We start from the raw sequence: 18,580 nt of genomic DNA, 5'->3' as shown, positions 1-18,580 counted from the left end.
GGAACCGTGGACATCCATATTGATCCCTGCTACCTCTTGAGCACTGCATTGGTTTTCCCTTGAAGAGGAAAGGGTGATGCAGCAAAGTAGCGTAAGTATTTCCCTCAGTTTTTGAGAACCAAGGTATCAATCCAGTAGGAGGCTACGCGCGAGTCCCTCGCACCTACACAAACAAATAAATCCTCGCAACCAACGCGATAAGGGGTTGTCAATCCCTACATGGTCACTTACGAGAGTAAGATCTGAAAGATATGATAAGATAATATTTTGGTATTTTTATGATAAAGATGCAAAGTAAAATAAAAGCAAAATAAAAACGGCGCCAGAAATAGCTTGTTGTAGGGAGATTAATATGATGGAAAATAGACCCGGGGGCCATAGGTTTCACTAGTGTCTTCTCTCAAGAGCATAAGTATTTTACGGTGGGTGAACAAATTACTGTTGAGCAATTGACAGAATTGAGCATAGTTATGAGAATATCTAGGTATGATCATGTATATAGGCATCACGTCCGAGACAAGTAGACCGACTCCTGCCTGCATCTACTACTATTACTCCACACATCGACCGCTATCCAGCATGCATCTAGAGTATTAAGTTCATAAGAACAGAGTAACGCCTTAAGAAAGATGACATGATGTAGAGGGATAAACTCATGCAATATGATATAAACCCCATCTTGTTATCCTCGATGGCAACAATACTATACGTGCCTTGCTGCCCCTACTGTCACTGGGAAAGGACACCGCAAGATTGAACCCAAAGCTAAGCACTTCTCCCATTGCAAGAAAGATCAATCTAGTAGGCCAAACCAAACTGATAATTCGAAGAGACTTGCAAAGATAACCAATCATACATAAAAGAATTCAGAAGATTCAAATATTGTTCATAGATAAACTTGATCATAAACCCACAATTCATCGGTCTCAACAAACACACCGCAAAAGAAGATTACATCGAATAGATCTCCACAAGAGAGGGGGAGAACATTGTATTGAGATCCAAAAAGAGAGAAGAAGCCATCTAGCTAATAACTATGGACCCGAAGGTCTGAGGTAAACTACTCACACTTCATCGGAGAGGCTATGGTGTTGATGTAGAAGCCCTCCGTGATCGATGCCCCCTCCGGCGGAGCTCCGGAACAGGCCCCAAGATGGGATCTCACGGGTACAGAAGGTTGCGGCGGTGGAATTAGGTTTTTGGCTCCGTATCTGATCGTTTGGGGGTACGTAGGTATATATAGGAGGAAGGAGTACGTCGGTGGAGCAACATGGGGCCCACGAGGGTGGAGGGCGCGCCCAGGGGGTAGGCGCGCCCCCCTACCTCGTGGCTTCCTGGTAGCTTTCTTGACGTAGGGTCCAAGTCCTCTGGATCACGTTCGTTCCGAAAATCACGTTCCCGAAGGTTTCATTCCGTTTGGACTCCGTTTGATATTCTTTTTCTGCGAAACTCTGAAATAGGCAAAAAACAGCAATTCTGGGCTGGGCCTCCGGTTAATAGGTTAGTCCCAAAAATAATATAAAAGTGTATAATAAAGCCCAATAATGTCCAAAACAGAAGATAATATAGCATGGAGCAATCAAAAATTATAGATACGTTGGAGACGTATCAAGCATCCCCAAGCTTAATTCCTGCTCGTCCTCGAGTAGGTAAATGATAAAAACAGAATTTTTGATGTGGAATGCTACTTGGCATAATTTCAATGTAATTCTTCTTAATTGTGGTATGAATATTCAGATCCGAAAGATTCAAGATAAAAGTTCATATTGACATAAAAATAATAATACTTCAAGCATACTAACTAAGCAATTATGTCCTCTCAAAATAACATGGCCAAAGAAAGTTCATCCCTACAAAATCATATAGTTTAGTCATGCTCCATTTTCGTCACACAAGAATGCTCTCATCATGCACAACCCCGATGACAAGCCAAGCAATTGTTTCATACTTTAGTAATCTCAAACTTTTTCAACCTTCACGCAATACATGAGCGTGAGCCATGGACATAGCACTATGGGTGGAATAGAATATGATGATGGGGGTTATGTGGAGAAGACAAAAAAGGAGAAGTCTCACATCAACGAGGCTAATCAATGAGCTATGGAGATGCCCATCGATTGATGTTAATGCAAGGAGTAGGGATTGCCATGCAACGGATGCACTAGAGCTATAAATATATGAAAGCTCAACAAAAGAAACTAAGTGGGTGTGCATCCAACTTGCTTGCTCACGAAGACCTAGGGCACTTGAGGAGGCCCATTGTTGGAATATACAAGCCAAGTTCTATAATGAAAAATTCCCACTAGTATATGAAAGTGACAAAACAAGAGACTCTCTATTATGAAGATCATGGTGCTACTTTGAAGCACAAGTGTGGTAAAAGGATAGTAACATTGTCCCTTCTCTCTTTTTCTCTCATTTTTTTTGGGCCTTCTCTTTTTTTATGGCCTTTCTCTTTTTTTTATTCCTCACTTGGGACAATGCTCTAGAAAATGATGATCATCACACTTCTATTTATTTACAACTCAATGATTACAACTCGATACTAGAACAAAGTATGACTCTATATGAATGCCTCCGGCGGTGTACCGGGATATGCAATGAACCAAGAGTGACATGTATGAAAGAATTATGAATGGTGGCTTTGCCACAAATACTATGTCAACTACATGATCATGCAAAGCAATATGACAATGATGAACGTGTCATGATAAACGGAATGGTGGAAAGTTGCATGGCAATATATCTCGGAATGGCTATGGAAATGCCATAATAGGTAGGTATGGTGGCTGTTTTGAGGAAGATATAAGGAGGTTTATGTGTGAAAGAGCGTATCATATCACGGGGTTTGGATGCACCGGCGAAGTTTGCACCAACTCTCAATGTGAGAAAGGGCAATGCACGGTACCGAAGAGGCTAGCAATGGTGGAAAGGTGAGAGTGCGTATAATCCATGGACTCAACATTAGTCATAAAGAACTCACATACTTATTGCAAAAATCTACAAGTCATCAAAAACCAAGCACTACGCGCATGCTCCTAGGGGGATAGATTGGTAGGAAAAGACCATCGCTCGTCCCCGACCGCCACTCATAAGGAGGACAATCAAAGAACACCTCATGTTTCAAATTTGTTACATAACGTTTACCATACGTGCATGCTACGGGACTTGCAAACTTCAACACAAGTATTTCTCAAATTCACAACTACTCAACTAGCACAACTTTAATATCACTACCTCCATGTCTCAAAACAATCATCAAGCATCAAACTTCTCTTAGTATTCAAAACACTCATAAGAAAGTTTTTACTATTCTTGAATACCTAGCATATTAGGATTTTTTAAGCAAATTACCATGCTATTTAAGACTCTCAAAATAATCTAAGTGAAGCATGAGAGATCAATAGTTTCTATAAAACAAATCCACCACCGTGCTCTAAAAGATATAAGTGAAGTACTAGAGCAAAAACTATATAACTCAAAAGATATAAGTGAAGCACATAGAGTATTCTAATAATTTCCGAATCATGTGTGTCTCTCTCAAAAGGTGTGTACAGCAAATATGATTGTGGTAAACTAAAAAGCAAAGACTCAAATCATACAAGACGCTCCAAGCAAAACACATATCATGTGGTGAATAAAAATATAGCTCCAAGTAAAGTTACCGATGGAAGTAGACGAAAGAGGGGATGCCTTCCGGGGCATCCCCAAGCTTTGGCTTTTAGGTGTCCTTAGATTATCTTGGGGGTGCCATGGGCATCCCCAAGCTTAGGCTCTTGCCACTCCTTGTTCCATAATCCATCAAATCTTTCACCCAAAACTTGAAAACTTCACAACACAAAACTCAGCAGAAAATCTCGTGAGCTCCGTTAGCGAAAGAAAACAAAAGACCACTTCAAGGTACTGTAATGAACTCATTATTTATTTATATTGGTGTTAAACCTACTGTATTCCAACTTCTCTATGGTTTATAAACTATTTTACTAGCCATAGATTCATCAAAATAAGCAAACAACACACGAAAAACAGAATCTGTCAAAAACAGAACAGTCTGTAGTAATCTGTAACTAACGCAAACTTCTGGAACTCCAAAAAATCAGCCAAAATAGGACGACCTAGAAAATTTGTTTATTTATCAACAGCAATTGGAATCAATATTTTATCACGTTCTGGTGATTTTTAACAATTATTTTCGTGAACAGAAAGTTTCTGGAATTTTCTGCAAGATCAAATAACTATCATCCAAGAAGATCCTATAGGTTTAACTTGGCACAAACACTAATTAAAACATAAAAACACATCTAACCAGAGGCTAGAACAAATATTTATTCCTAAACAGAAGCAAAAAGCAAAAAAACTAAAAATAAAATTGGGTTGCCTCCCAACAAGCGCTATCGTTTAACGCCCCTAGCTAGGCATAAAAGCAAGGATAGATCTAGGTATTGCCATCTTTGGTGGGCAATCCATAAGTGGCTCTCATGATAGATTCATATGGTAATTTTATTTTCTTCCTAGGGAAGTGTTCCATGCCTTTCTTTAATGGAAATTGGAATCTAATATTCCCTTCCTTCATATCAATAATTGCACCAATCGTTCTAAGGAAAGGTCTACCAAGAATAATAGGGCATGAAGGATTGCAATCTATGTCAAGAACGATAAAATCTACGGGCACATAATTACTATTTGCAACAATAAGAACATCATTAATTCTTCCCATAGGTTTCTTAATAGTGGAATCCGCAAGGTGCAAGTTTAAAGAGCAATCATCAAAATCACGGAAACCTAGCAAATCACACAAAGTTTTTGGAATCGTGGAAACACTAGCACCCAAATCACACAAAGCATAGCATTCATGATCTTTAATTTTAATTTTAATAGTAGGTTCCCACTCATCATAAAGTTTTCTAGGGATAGAAACTTCCAACTCAAGTTTTTCTTCATAAGATTGCATCAAAGCATCAACGATATGTTTGGTAAAAGCTTTATTTTGACTATAAGCATGAGGAGAATTTAGCACGGATTGTAACAAGGAAATACAATCTATCAAAGAGCAATTATCATAATTAAATTCCTTGAAATCCAAAATAGTGGGTTCATTAATAGCTAATGTTTTGATCTCTTCAATCCCACTTTTATCAATTTTAGCATCAAGATCTAAAAACTCCGAATTTCTGGAATGCCTTCTAGGTAAAGGTGGATCATATTCAGTCCCAACATTGTTAAGATTCATATTGCAAAACAAAGATTTGATAGGGGACACATCAATAACTTTTAGATCTTCATCTTTGTTTTCATAAAAATTAGAAGAACACGCTTTTATAAAGCAATCTTTCTTAGCACGCATCCTAGCGGTTCTTTCTTTGCACTCATCAATGGAAATTCTCATGGCTTTGAGAGACTCATTGATATCATGCTTAGGTGGAATAGATCTAAGTTTCAAAGAATCAACATCAAGAGAAATTCTATCAACGTTCCTAGCCAATTCATCAACTTTAAGCAATTTTTCTTCAAGCAAAGCATTGAAATTCTTTTGCGAATTCATAAATTCCTTAACACTAGTCTCAAATTCAGAGGGCATCTTATTAAAGTTTCCATAAGAATTGTTGTAGGAATTACCATAATTATTAGAGGAATTACTAGGATAAGGCCTAGGATTAAAGTTTCCTCTATACGCGTTGTTACCAAAATTATTCCTACCAACAAAATTCACATCCATAGATTCATTATTATTCTCAATCAAAGTAGACAAAGGCATATCATTAGGATCAGAAGAAACACTCTTAGTAGCAAATAATTTCATAAGTTCATCCATCTTTCCACTCAAAACATTAATTTCTTCTATCGCATGCACTTTTTTATTAGTAGATCTTTCAGTGTGCCATTGAGAATAATTAACCATAATATTATCTAGGAGTTTAGTAGCTTCTCCTAAAGTGATTTCCATAAAAGTGCCTCCCGCGGCCGAATCTAAAAGATTTCTAGAAGCAAAATTCAATCCGGCATAAATTTTTTGTATAATCATCCACAAATTCAAACCATGAGTGGGGCAATTACGTATCATAAATTTCATCCTCTCCCACGCTTGTGCAACATGTTCATGATCAAGTTGCTTAAAATTCATAATATCGTTTCTAAGAGAGATAATCTTAGCGGGAGGAAAATACTTAGAGATAAAAGCATCCTTGCACTTGTTCCAAGAATCAATACTATTTTTAGGCAAAGACGAAAACCAAGCTTTAGCACGATCTCTAAGCGAAAAAGGAAATAGTTTCAATTTAACAATATCATTGTCAACATCTTTCTTCTTTTGCATATCACACAAATCAACGAAGCTATTTAGATGAGTAGCGACATCTTCACTAGGAAGGCCGGCGAATTGATCTTTCATAACAAGATTCAACAAGGCAGCATTGATTTCACAAGATTCAGTATTGGTACGAGGAGCAATCAAAGTGCTAAGGAAATCATTATTGTTGGTATTGGTAAAGTCACATAATTTGGTATTATCTTGAGCCATCGTGACAAGCAAGCAATCCAACACACGAGCAAATAAGAAGCAAGCGAAAAAGAGGTGAACGGAAAAAATAGGGTGAATAAAACGGCAAGGGTGAAGTGGGGGAGAGGAAAACGAGAGGCAAATGGCGAATAATGTAATGCGGGAGATAAGGGTTTGTGATGGGTACTTGGTATGTTGACTTTTGCGTAGACCTCCCCGGCAACGGCGCCAGAAATCCTTCTTGCTACCTCTTGAGCACTGCGTTGGTTTTCCCTTGAAGAGGAAAGGGTGATGCAGCAAAGTAGCGTAAGTATTTCCCTCGGTTTTTGATAACCAAGGTATCAATCCAGTAGGAGGCTACGCGCGAGTCCCTCGCACCTACACAAACAAATAAATCCTCGCAACCAACGCGATAAGGGGTTGTCAATCCCTAGACGGTCACTTACGAGAGTGAGATCTGATAGAAATGATAAGATAATATTTTTGGTATTTTTATGATAAAGATGCAAAGTAAAAAATAAAAACGGCGCCAGAAATAGCTTGTTGTCGGGAGATTAATATGATGGAAAATAGACCCGGGGGCCATAGGTTTCACTAGTGGCTTCTCTCAAGAGCATAAGTATTTTACGGTGGGTGAACAAATTACTGTTGAGCAATTGACAGAATTGAGCATAGTTATGAGAATATCTAGGTATGATCATGTATATAGGCATCACGTCCGAGACAAGTAGACCGACTCCTGCCTGCATCTACTACTATTACTCCACACATCGACCGCTATCCAGCATGCATCTAGAGTATTAAGTTCATAAGAACAGAGTAACGCCTTAAGCAAGATGACATGATGTAGAGGGATAAACTCATGCAATATGATATAAACCCCATCTTGTTATCCTCGATGGCAACAATACTATACGTGCCTTGCTGCCCCTACTGTCACTGGGAAAGGACACCGCAAGATTGAACCCAAAGCTAAGCACTTCTCCCATTGCAAGAAAGATCAATCTAGTAGGCCAAACCAAACTGATAATTCGAAGAGACTTGCAAAGATAACCAATCATACATAAAAGAATTCAGAAGATTCAAATATTGTTCATAGATAAACTTGATCATAAACCCACAATTCATCGGTCTCAACAAACACACCGCAAAAGAAGATTACATCGAATAGATCTCCACAAGAGAGGGGGAGAACATTGTATTGAGATCCAAAAAGAGAGAAGAAGCCATCTAGCTAATAACTATGGACCCGAAGGTCTGAGGTAAACTACTCACACTTCATCGGAGAGGCTATGGTGTTGATGTAGAAGCCCTCCGTGATCGATGCCCCCTCCGGCGGAGCTCCGGAACAGGCCCCAAGATGGGATCTCATGGGTACAGAAGGTTGCGGCGGTGGAATTAGGTTTTTGGCTCCGTATCTGATCGTTTGGGGGTACATAGGTATATATAGGAGGAAGGAGTACGTCGGTGGAGCAACGTGGGGCCCACGAGGGTGGAGGGCGAGCCCTGGGGGTAGGCGCGCCCCCTACCTCGTGGCTTCCTGGTAGCTTTCTTGACGTAGGGTCCAAGTCCTCTGGATCACGTTCGTTCCGAAAATCACGTTCCCGAAGGTTTCATTCCGTTTGGACTCCGTTTGATATTCTTTTTCTGCGAAACTCTGAAATAGGCAAAAAATAGCAATTCTGGGCTGGGCCTCCGGTTAATAGGTTAGTCCCAAAAATAATATAGAAGTGTATAATAGAGCCCAATAATGTCCAAAACAGAAGATAATATAGCATGGAGCAATCAAAAATTATAGATACGTTGGAGACGTATCAATCCCTATACACACACGAATGAATATTCGAGTTAACCTATAGTTGCCGTGTGCTATTCCTGTTGCTTCACGATATGTTACAAAACCCGAGGTGAGATTTAGTAGCATCCCCGTGAATCAACAACTTGTTCACTATGCTAGTTTCCTCGTTACCAGTTTTGTTCTCTTTTCTCGTTCCTGTGTTCCGGCATCCTTGTGATCAAATCACAATGTGTCTGGCCAGACGATAATGGATACCGTAACACCGAGAGGGCCCAAAGAATATCTCTCCATCATTGGAGGAGCAAATCCCAATCTTGAGCTATCTAGTTCCTTGTCATACTTTTCCATGAACCCGTAAGCCGCCGTAATAGCCACCCTTTTACGGATGACGTTTAACAAACCCCAAAGTTCATGAAGCAAGCATGAAGGAACTCGATACTCTCATGGTCTAAGGAATTATGCAAACATTAACTTTCTCTGTGTTATTTACCATTAACTCGTGATGAACATATCTCATAGAATAACATCAATCGGGTCGATTCAACATAAGTGTTCTTCTAACATTGTGTCCTCAAAGTTGCCGGCATAGTCATGCCCATGATCAGGAAAACAGAACCATCATGCAACACTTGAGCTAGTCTTAGAAGCCATGCTAGAAATACATTTTACCGTTTATTATTCCACACGTGCATATGAGTTTCCCTCCGAGCCTCGTGGTTATTGCAGACTTGAGAACCATAGCAGTTATAGCATGGAACATAAAACACAATTATGAATAGGGAGATAAATAATAGCATTTATGATTTCCTCTAGGGCATATCTCCTACAGACTCCCACTTGCACTAGATTCAATAATCTAGTAAATGCTAATGCACTTTACACCTATGGCATACCGGTGTAAAATATGCTTCGCTTGTGGTATAGTCTTTGTCCAACAGATCTGACAACTTCAGGGCCGTGTGTATCTTTGCATATCCTCGCGTTTTCACGCTTTCACAAAATTCATATTTTGTGTGGACTTGGCCTTGTATATATGTGAATCACTGATCGAACCTTGATTCCTCAAACTAAGCTATGGAGCAACTATCTACAATAGTGTTCCATTGAACAAAGCCATTTTGGAACCATACTAAGTTCATGAACGAACTGTATGATTCAACATCTTCTTTGTCGCTTCTAAAGCATCAGCATACTTAGTCTTTGTTATAGGATTCGCCACAGTAACCTGTTTGAAACAATTTCCAACTATTGTGCCACCATACATGTGTTACACAAAACCCTTAACTTAAATCAAAAATCGCATGGAGCATTGATGAAGACTGTATCGATGCAATTACTTACAATTCATAATCTCTGCTTGCGAGAAAGCATGTTGTCAGTGCTACTTTAGTACTCAATGACATTTTTCACTGTTGTCCATGATCAATACCTTGATCACTTTGGTATCTATACTCGCAACAACTTGGGAGTATTGGATATATCTGGTTGTTTTACATACCATGGAATACATGATTAATCCAAACACATGAGTGTGTGGAATCTCCATCATGTACTTTACTCATCAGTGTTTTGGAACACTGAGTCTTGCAAAAACTCTTTCCATGTGACTTCGGCAAGAATCACTCCTTGGCGTTCTTATGCTAAACTGTTTTAGCATCATGTCAATATGTATTCTTGGCTTAGCCTATTAAGCAATTCTATCTCCGTAGATAAATATGCCTAATATCAAGGCTACCTAGCCCAAGCACTTCATGGAAAAACTATTTTCAATGAAGTCCTAATTCGTGTCAAGAGGGGCCAATTCCATTCCCCCCCTAACTTTGTCCCGACCTCATCTTTACCCCTAAATAAAAACAGTGCTCAACTTTGCCCCTCTTCCATTAGGTGCGCTTATAGGAATGCCCTTCCGTACATTTTCCGTCCAGTCAAAGGCCTTTGACCGTTAGATTTTTCTATACGCGCACTTAACGGTCAAAGGCCTTTGACTGGACGGAAAATGTACGGAAGGGTATTTCTATAAGCGCACTTAACGGAAGAGGGGTAAAGTTGAGCACTGTTTTTATTTAGGGGTAAAGATGAGGTCGGGACAAATTTAGGGGGGGAAATGTAAATCTCCCAAATTTATATTATTTCAAATCAACAATGTGTCAAGCACACAAGGTTTTTAGAAATATTATTATGCTCTCACTTACTCTCTCGTAACAACAAGCATCTTCGCTTTCCATTGATGAAATCAAACTCTTTTGACCATTTCATCAAAACAAAGATTCCAACTCTTTAATTTTGTAAAATATGCAAATGAGTATGATTAAAAAAGTTGTATGAACTACACAAGCTAAAAAATATTAAAAACGGCCATTCCTTGGGATAAAAATGCCATCTCTTAATAATAAAATGCCATCTCTTAATATAAAAATGCCATTTCTTAATATAAAAACCGCCAGGGCCCACATGCCAGCGAGACACGCACAGGTGGCATATAAATATCCCTTTTCTTCTCCCCTTTAAATCTGACGGTCATTAGGCGAGTGGCTGCGCCCAAAAGCCCCCGGTAACCTCTGTTAGCTTGACAAGCGTGTGCGACGGAGGAAATCCATGTGGGTGGCTCGCCCGTGCCTACACCCACCAGCAACATCACCGCACCACACCACCCCCGCGCCGCGCGCTCCCCGCCAAGATTCGCCAGGCGGCCTCGTCTCCTCCCATCCCCCTATAGCCTCCCTATAGTCCGCCTATAACACCACCACCTCCCGGGCTCCCCCGCACGAACCGCGGACCAGACACAGACAACCCCGACGCAGCCGCGCGCGCACAGAGCCGGAGAGAGAGAGAGAGAGGCACCGGGCCCATCGCATGGGAGCGCGGTCGACGGCGACCGCGGGGGAGGCGGTGGCGAGGCGGGGCAGCAGGAAGAAGGTAGCCATGGCGCCGTCGGTGGGCGGCGTGGAGGCGGCGTCCGCGGCGGCGATGGCGGGCGGCCGGCGCAGCAGGGCCCCGCCGCGGCTGGTGGGCTACGAGGAGCTCCCCGAGTACCTCAAGGACAACGAGTACATCCGCGGCCACTACCGCGTGGAGTGGCCCATCCGCGACGCCCTCCTCAGCGCCTTCTCCTGGCACAACGAGACGCTCAACGTCTGGACGTGCGTGCGCGCCCCCCTCCAATCCATCCCCCCGATTCATCCACATGCTCCGCGCGAACTGATCAAATCGATCGGCCAATCCATTGATTTGACATGGCACCGTGTGATTTCCGCAGGCATTTGGGCGGGTTCCTGCTGTTCCTGGCGCTCGCCGTCGCCGGAGGCGGCCCGGAGGCCGCCCACGACGCCGCGCCGGGGATCATGAGGTACGTACTACCTACACTACAGAACACACGACTTGACTTTCCTTTTCTCTCTGTCCTCCGGAATAAGAAAATGATTGTTTACGTTTGTTCAAACTTCAATAATGATTTGATTGCCTCTGATTCCCACTCCCTTCTGCGTGATTAGCGGGCGCTCCCGGCTTTGAAACTTGAAACGGTCTTCCAACAAAATGCGAATTAACTCACCACCGCAGCTCGCACGTCACATGTGGGAAACCTCGAATTTGTTTCGCGGGCAGTTGGTAGTATGTTCGGAGAGCGCGCACGTCACACACAACCCCCGCTCACGCCCAACGTGTGCGCGCTCGTTCCATCAACCGAACGCACGCGCGTGCGCAATCACACGTTCGTTCACTACCGACTCTTTCTGCATTGCCAGCTACTGATATTAAGCTCCAAGTCTCCAACTGGCTGCGAGTACACTTTAATTCTAATGCAAGATTATGCTAGATGCTGCCCATGTGAGATGCGACAAGAACACACTGCCCTAAGCAGCAAGTGCATGCGTGAGAGCCACACCAAACGAACGAGGTTCGCGCACACGGACATGGCCCGCGGTAGCCTCCGTGCATTATCCGCCTCACACGTCTTATCGTCATGCCGGAGCACTTTGCAAATGCAATGCTGGCTTTGGTCGGTTGGCGCAAATTACAGATTTGTTAGGGGTTCCAAGTCTGAAACGATCCTTTCTCTTTGTCTTTGATAGTTTGATTGATTGATGTTCCTTTTCCAGCAAGGTGCCATGGCAACCTAGTACTGCACTACTGCTACTACTTTGTTTATGAAAGAGAAAGGCCTTTTAGTTACGTGCCGTTCATTTCTCTCGCAGGTTCGTGGTGGGATCAGCTAATTCGTCGTGGAAGAGCGATCAATCGGTAAGAAACGCATCTAAGAGATACGTAGTATCTTATCTTGTTTCCGGATAATTTTCCAGCGCTGCATATTTTTCTCTCATAACTATAGTCCCCAAGATTCTGGGACAGATGGTGCTAGATAGCATGATTAATTAATTCAGACGAGTTCTATCAAGGTGACTATAATTATTCAGTTAGCAGTAGTGTAGTGCCACCAATGATTTAAATATAACTGCACCGAGTGAGTACCATGTAATAATGTGATCATGTAGATCCCCACCACGCAGAAAGAGACATGCATGGACAGCTGTGTATGTGAGCTGCCCACATGATCATCCTTTGATCCATGTCCTTACACTATAGTATAGAGGATGCACTACAAATGTTCAAGCAACTATGCACAGATGCGAACAATAGGTCAAATCAGTTCCCTCTAAATAACTCTGAATCATGTTTGTCTGAATACAAGACGTGTTTTGACCTGATGGGTTTCTTTGGTTTACATACAAGATTATAAAAGCGTGGTAATTAGAAAAGAAAACGTAGACTTGAGATGCCATAGTAAATCTTAAAAACAAGAGCATGTCTGACTGTATCATAGGAAAAACATAGGAATATCTTGTAAAAGTTATCCGGTTGCATCACATGAAAAATGCACAAAGCCTGCAATATTGCGAAAAGATATTAGATGAATTTCATAATTGTCACTTAAACAAAAACAAAATAAATCCCATAAGAATGGACCCAATGGAAATTTCCTCTTGGAATTGTATACGGTTTTTCATTAATAGAAAATAAACAAGTCATAGAGGTGAAAAAATAAGAATAGAATCCTAGAAATTACTTTGAAGTAAAATGGCCTCACACTGAAAATTCATTAGGGATAATGGCCGTAACGTCCTTCCATCCGATAGGGTTGACTTGAGATCCTCTTCTGTAACAACAATGCTGTTATGATCACTGTCGCATGGGTCTCTACCCCATGTGTGGGTGGTGGTTAGTGATGAGCCCGCAAGATCATGTCCTACATATTTTATTTTATTCATTTTATTTTGAAAACGGGCAAAAGATCGTGTCCTACATATCCTTCCACTTATCTCTAACCAACCCTGAATCATGAAATGTGGACTTAATCAGAACCAAAGAAGTGTGTGCCGCCATTTCTCTTGACCAATCATAGTATAGAGAGTTTATGAAAACTCAAAGGTTGAGGAATTTACCAGAGGAAATTGACTAAATTGCGCTTCCATTTAAGTGTTCTGAAATAGCACTGACGAATAATTTGTATAATTCATGTGGATGATACAAATAAGGAGAGAAGATGTAAATGACATTGAAAAATATGAATGTAGGAGGTAGAGGTACTACTAGATTAATGATAGGATCGGCTCCATCTTCCGATAGGTTCTTCTGTGCTAAGGACAACTCGTGAGTGGTGCGTCCTTTCCTGATCCCTGTCCTGGTCGACGGCAACCTGACCAACCGACCAAAACCAAGGAGCCATGTGTAGCTGTGCACTTCGAATCTAGTTCACCTTCTGCTGCAACGTAACATCACGTGTAGTCGTCTTGTTCAGAACAAACACGCTGCCTCTCTGTGTTTGCACAAAATCTCGCTTCCTCTTTCACATTCACTTTGCATGCAAGAGAAGAAGTAGACGATTCTTTTGCAACATTTTCACATTTGCTCACCTGCTAGAAGCAGTGTCGCTTTCAGCTACTTCTTCGGTTTGAACCCAAATTGGTTCTGTTGAGCAGACAAGACCAAGTGGCAAAATCTTTCCAGTCATCTTATCGTTGATTTCTGCGTACGGCGACGAATCTGTCAAACTGAGATTTACCGCGCAAGCACTACTCGAAATATTCTCTCGCCGAGATGCGATAGTTTTACATGCCAAACAGAGATTTTTGTTCACTGTTATGTTTGCAGTTATCGCTTTGGCACATGATTAGAGCGCGCTAACAGTGGCGTTGGTGTTTGCGTGCAGGGCCTACCGGGCCATGACGCGGCGGCGACGGTCCTGGGCGGGCACGGCGTGCCGCGGTGGCCGCGGATGGTGTTCCTCGTGGGCGCCATGGCGTGCCTGGCCATCAGCGCGACGGCGCACCTCCTCGCGTGCCACTCGCGCCGCGCCACCGTCGTCTTCTGGCAGCTGGACTACGCCGGCATCTCCATCATGATCGTCGCCTCCTTCGTCCCGCCCGTGTACTACGCGTTCCTCTGCCACCCGCCAGCGCGCGTCGCCTACCTCTCCGCCATCACCGTCCTCGGCGCGCTCGTCGTGGCCGTGCTGCTCTCGCCGTCGTGCTCCTCGCCGCGGTACCGCCGCCTCCGCGCCACGCTGTTCCTCGCCATGGGGATGTCCGGCGTCATCCCGGCGGTGCACGCGCTCTGGGTCAACTGGGGCCACGCCGCCTGCTACCTGGCGCTCGGGCTGGAGGTGGCCATGGGGCTCGCCTACGCTGTCGGCGCCTGGTTCTACGTCAGCCGCGTGCCGGAGAAGTGGCGCCCCGGCGTCTTCGACGTCGTCGGCCACAGCCACCAGATCTTCCACGTCTTCGTGCTCGTCGGTGCCATCACGCACTACGTCGCCGTCGCCGTGCTTCTCGACTGGCGGGAGAAGGCGGCCGTCTCGTGCGGCGGCACGGCGTCGTAGGCAGGCGGCTTGTTGGAACTTGGAACAAGAAATTGTGACTGGTGTCATTCGAGAATCATTGGACGATTCGAATGTATTAGTAGTGAGCTAGTAGTAGCAATGTGCTTAATTTAGTGGCAGCGTGTGAACTTGTGATTTGACATGCAGTATGCAAATGCAATATACAGTTGATGAGATTGCGCCGCTTTTTAGTGCATACAACTTCATACATATGGAAGTTTTTGTTTTGCCGCTGTCTTCTTCAGTCGAACACGGTGAGCTTGTCGTACTCCGGGCCGACGATGACCTTCTCCATGATGGTCCTCGGGGTGACGATGCCGCCGCCGTCGAGGAACAGCTTGAGCAAGTTCTTGGAGAAGCCGCTGACCAGCGCCACCCCTTTCTGGCCGGACATCACCGGCACGGCCTTGGAGTACGCCAGGTTCCAGAACACTATCTCTGGCACGGCCGACCCGTAGCCGGCTTCCGAGAACTTCCTCACCATCGTAGTCTGTCTCCCACGGATGAGCCGACGCCTGGTCGAACTCCATGTCGCTGAACACGAACACCCGCCGCACCATCTTCTCCGGCGGCAGGCCGCCGCCCACGGCCACCTCGAGGATCTTGTCGAACACCGCCTGGAAGTTTGTGTTCATGCCCCACTCCATGGCGCGCATGAAGTCCACCTTCTCCGAGAGGGTGTCGCCGGTGATCAAGTGGATCTCCGGGCGCTCGCTGAAGGTGATCACGCGGCCGCGCCACGGGGTACCCGTGAGCTCGGACACGAGGAGGCCGAGCGCCACGCAGACGTCCATGGGCAGGCCGGACATGCTGCCGGACACGTCGCACACGGCCATGCAGTTGGTGAGCTTGCCGAGGGCGCGCATATCGTCGACCATGCGCCGCCACTGCATGTCGGCCACGCCGGTGCCGGCACCGTCGCCGTCCTCGCCGAGGGACTCGATGATCTGGTGAGGGAGCAGCGCGCCCGCAGCGATCCGCTTCTTGCCCGACTTGACGTCGGCAAGGTAAGAGTTGAAGCGCTCGGCGTCGTGCTTGAGGAAGACGGCCTGGTAGTTCTTCATGGCGACGGAGGCCACGCGCGTGTACACAACGGACTCCCAGGCGCGCCGACATGAAGACCTCGGGGAGCTGTAGCGCGCGGCGGAGCGGCACGAGCACCGTCCTACGGAGGCGCTCGCGCGCGCGATAAGCATAATGCTCGTCCGGGAGATCATCGGTCAGCTCCGGCGACGAGCCTCTGGGGAAGAGGCGTCGCGCTACGGCCTCGCAGAGGAGAGTGGAGCGGTCGTACGACGAGCCTAGTGACGGGCACCACTTCGCCGCGAGTGAGAGTTCCCGGACGTCGCCGTTGGCGAGCTTGCGCATGTCCTCCACGAGGAGGCTGGCAAACAGATTGGCCGTGTGGTCGTGCAGGAGCCGGTACGTGGGGTCGCGTCGGTAACGCCGAATCGCCGTCGCAGCGGTATCCACCCTCTTGCTCCGGCGCGACACCGCCGCCGCAGCCGAGAGCTCCCGGTCGTGGCGCAGCTTTGCCGCGAGGCGCTCCGCCGCCGTGCCGACGCGCGCAGCACGGTCCACCTTGGGGCGTGGCCTGCGCTTGCGGAAGTTGCGGGTGCGCCCGAGTGAGTCGCGGTAGCGCCCGAGGCCAAAGGGGCCGCGGCGGCCGGTGGCAAGGAGAGCCGTCCTCCTTTCTGCTTTGTTGGAGAGGCCGCCGCGCACGATCCGGTGGAGCAGCTCGGGGAGATCCTTGAGGTAGCCGAAGGCGGCGGTGCGCGCGAGCGTGGAGCCAGAGCGCGGCGGCGTAGAAGCTCTCGCGGTCGGACTTGCCGGAGCCCCGCACGCCGCGGAGGTTGGCGACCAGGCGGAGCGCGGTGGACGGGTCGGCGGCCCACGCGGCAGCGAGGAGCCTGGCCACGGTGGCGGCCGGCGTCGCGGGCAACACGCGGAAGAAGAAGTCAAGGCAGGGGTCCCCCGAGGAAGGGAACGTCGGCGACCGTTTCTTCGTGCGCGTCTTCCCCGCTGGCCCCAGCGCGTCACTCTCCCTCTTCACGCTGCAATCTTTCGGGCCAGAGGACGCCTCGTCGGTCCGCGCCGCCGCCGTGATCATCGCGGCATGACGAGCCTCCGGCGGGCCGAGTAGTCGGTAGTCCGCGGTGTCAGACATCGAGGCCAGCACAGTTTGAACCGGAAATGGTGCAGGCTCGGAAATATATGGTGTGAGGTTTCGTGGCAGGCAAGGAGACTGCCGTCGTGCCCGTCCATGGCCACGGCGGCCCAGCTGCCGATTTTGACGACCAAGGCGAGGCCTCCTTGGAGATCACAGTTCTATCTTTTGGATGATGACGGAATCCGCGAAATCACTAATTAATTAAGAGTATTCGTCGTAAAGAACAATCCACTTTCCCAGATCGCGAGCGCCACTCGTCGCAACCTGTGAGTTTTCTTTTTTTCCTAGATTCGTTTATTCAAAATGTTTTATCTTTTAAACCGTGCGTCCAAATCTTGAACCGTTTTCATCATTAAATTTCTCGTGTCGACATCTTTAAAACTAGATCCCATGTTGATAGATTTTGACGAACTTTTTTTCAACCGAACCGGAAGCACGTTTTTTCCCTTTTCAAAAGAGGCACGCCCGTGCCTCTCGCGAAATCACAACCGTGCATCTCATGGAAGCAAAACCGTGACTCTCGTGGAAGGAAAAAACAGAAAACACGTTTTTTTCGTTTCCGAGAGGCACGGCCGTGACTCTCGCGAAAATACAACCGTGACTCTCGCGAAAGAAAAGAAAAACAAAAAACGCGTATTTTTTCCCTTTCTGAGAGACACGGCCGCGACTCTCGCGAAAGCACAACCGTGCCTCTCGCGGAAGCAAAACCGTGAGTCTCGTGAAAGAAAAAAAAACAGAAAACGCGTTTTGTTTTTCCCTTTCCTAGAGGCACGGCTGTGACTCTCACGAAAGCACAACCGTGCCTCTCGCGGAACCAAAACCGTCACTCTCGCGAAAAAAAAAACAGAAAACGTGTTTTTTTCGTTTCCGAAAGGCACGGCTGTGACTCTCGCTAAAGCACAACCGTGCCTCTCGCGAACCATGACTTTCGCGGAAAAAAAAGAAAACGCGTTTTTTTTCTCGCAATTTTTTTCCCCAAATTTTTTTGATCGAAAAGCTAAGGAAGACCGGGGGAAAACCAAAACGTCGAAAAAACCCAAAAACCCGTTTAAAAAGCCGAAAACGTGTGCGAAAAAATAAAATAAAAAAAATCCGGAGGGAGCGTCCAGAGCGCGACACGTGGCGAATGGCTGAGAACGCGCCATGTGACGCTGATCGTTGCGAGGCTTCCGAAGGAGCGCTTGTTAACTAGTTGCTCCCCGGAATCCATACCCTATTCTGTTGCGTTGCGTGGACCAAGGA

The 18,580-nt window shown here is 45.7% G+C and overlaps 1 protein-coding gene and 1 pseudogene across 1 annotated transcript; one reads left to right on the top strand and one right to left on the bottom strand.

Annotated features, from left to right (window-relative positions):
* Positions 1-10,882: 10,882 nt before the first annotated feature.
* On the top strand, positions 10,883-15,353 carry LOC123144069 (heptahelical transmembrane protein ADIPOR2). The gene is made up of 4 exons (XM_044563088.1): positions 10,883-11,434; positions 11,551-11,640; positions 12,488-12,533; positions 14,500-15,353. Exons 1-4 carry the CDS (start codon positions 11,148-11,150, stop codon positions 15,166-15,168), a joined length of 1,092 nt encoding a protein of 363 aa, XP_044419023.1. The 5' UTR covers positions 10,883-11,147; the 3' UTR covers positions 15,169-15,353.
* Positions 15,271-17,586, bottom strand: LOC123144067 (uncharacterized; annotated as a pseudogene).
* Between the last annotated feature and the right edge of the window lie 994 nt (positions 17,587-18,580).

This window comes from Triticum aestivum, chromosome 6D (assembly GCF_018294505.1).
Source record: "Triticum aestivum cultivar Chinese Spring chromosome 6D, IWGSC CS RefSeq v2.1, whole genome shotgun sequence".
NCBI lineage: Eukaryota > Viridiplantae > Streptophyta > Magnoliopsida > Poales > Poaceae > Triticum > Triticum aestivum.
This window is presented reverse-complemented; position numbering and strand designations above follow the sequence as displayed.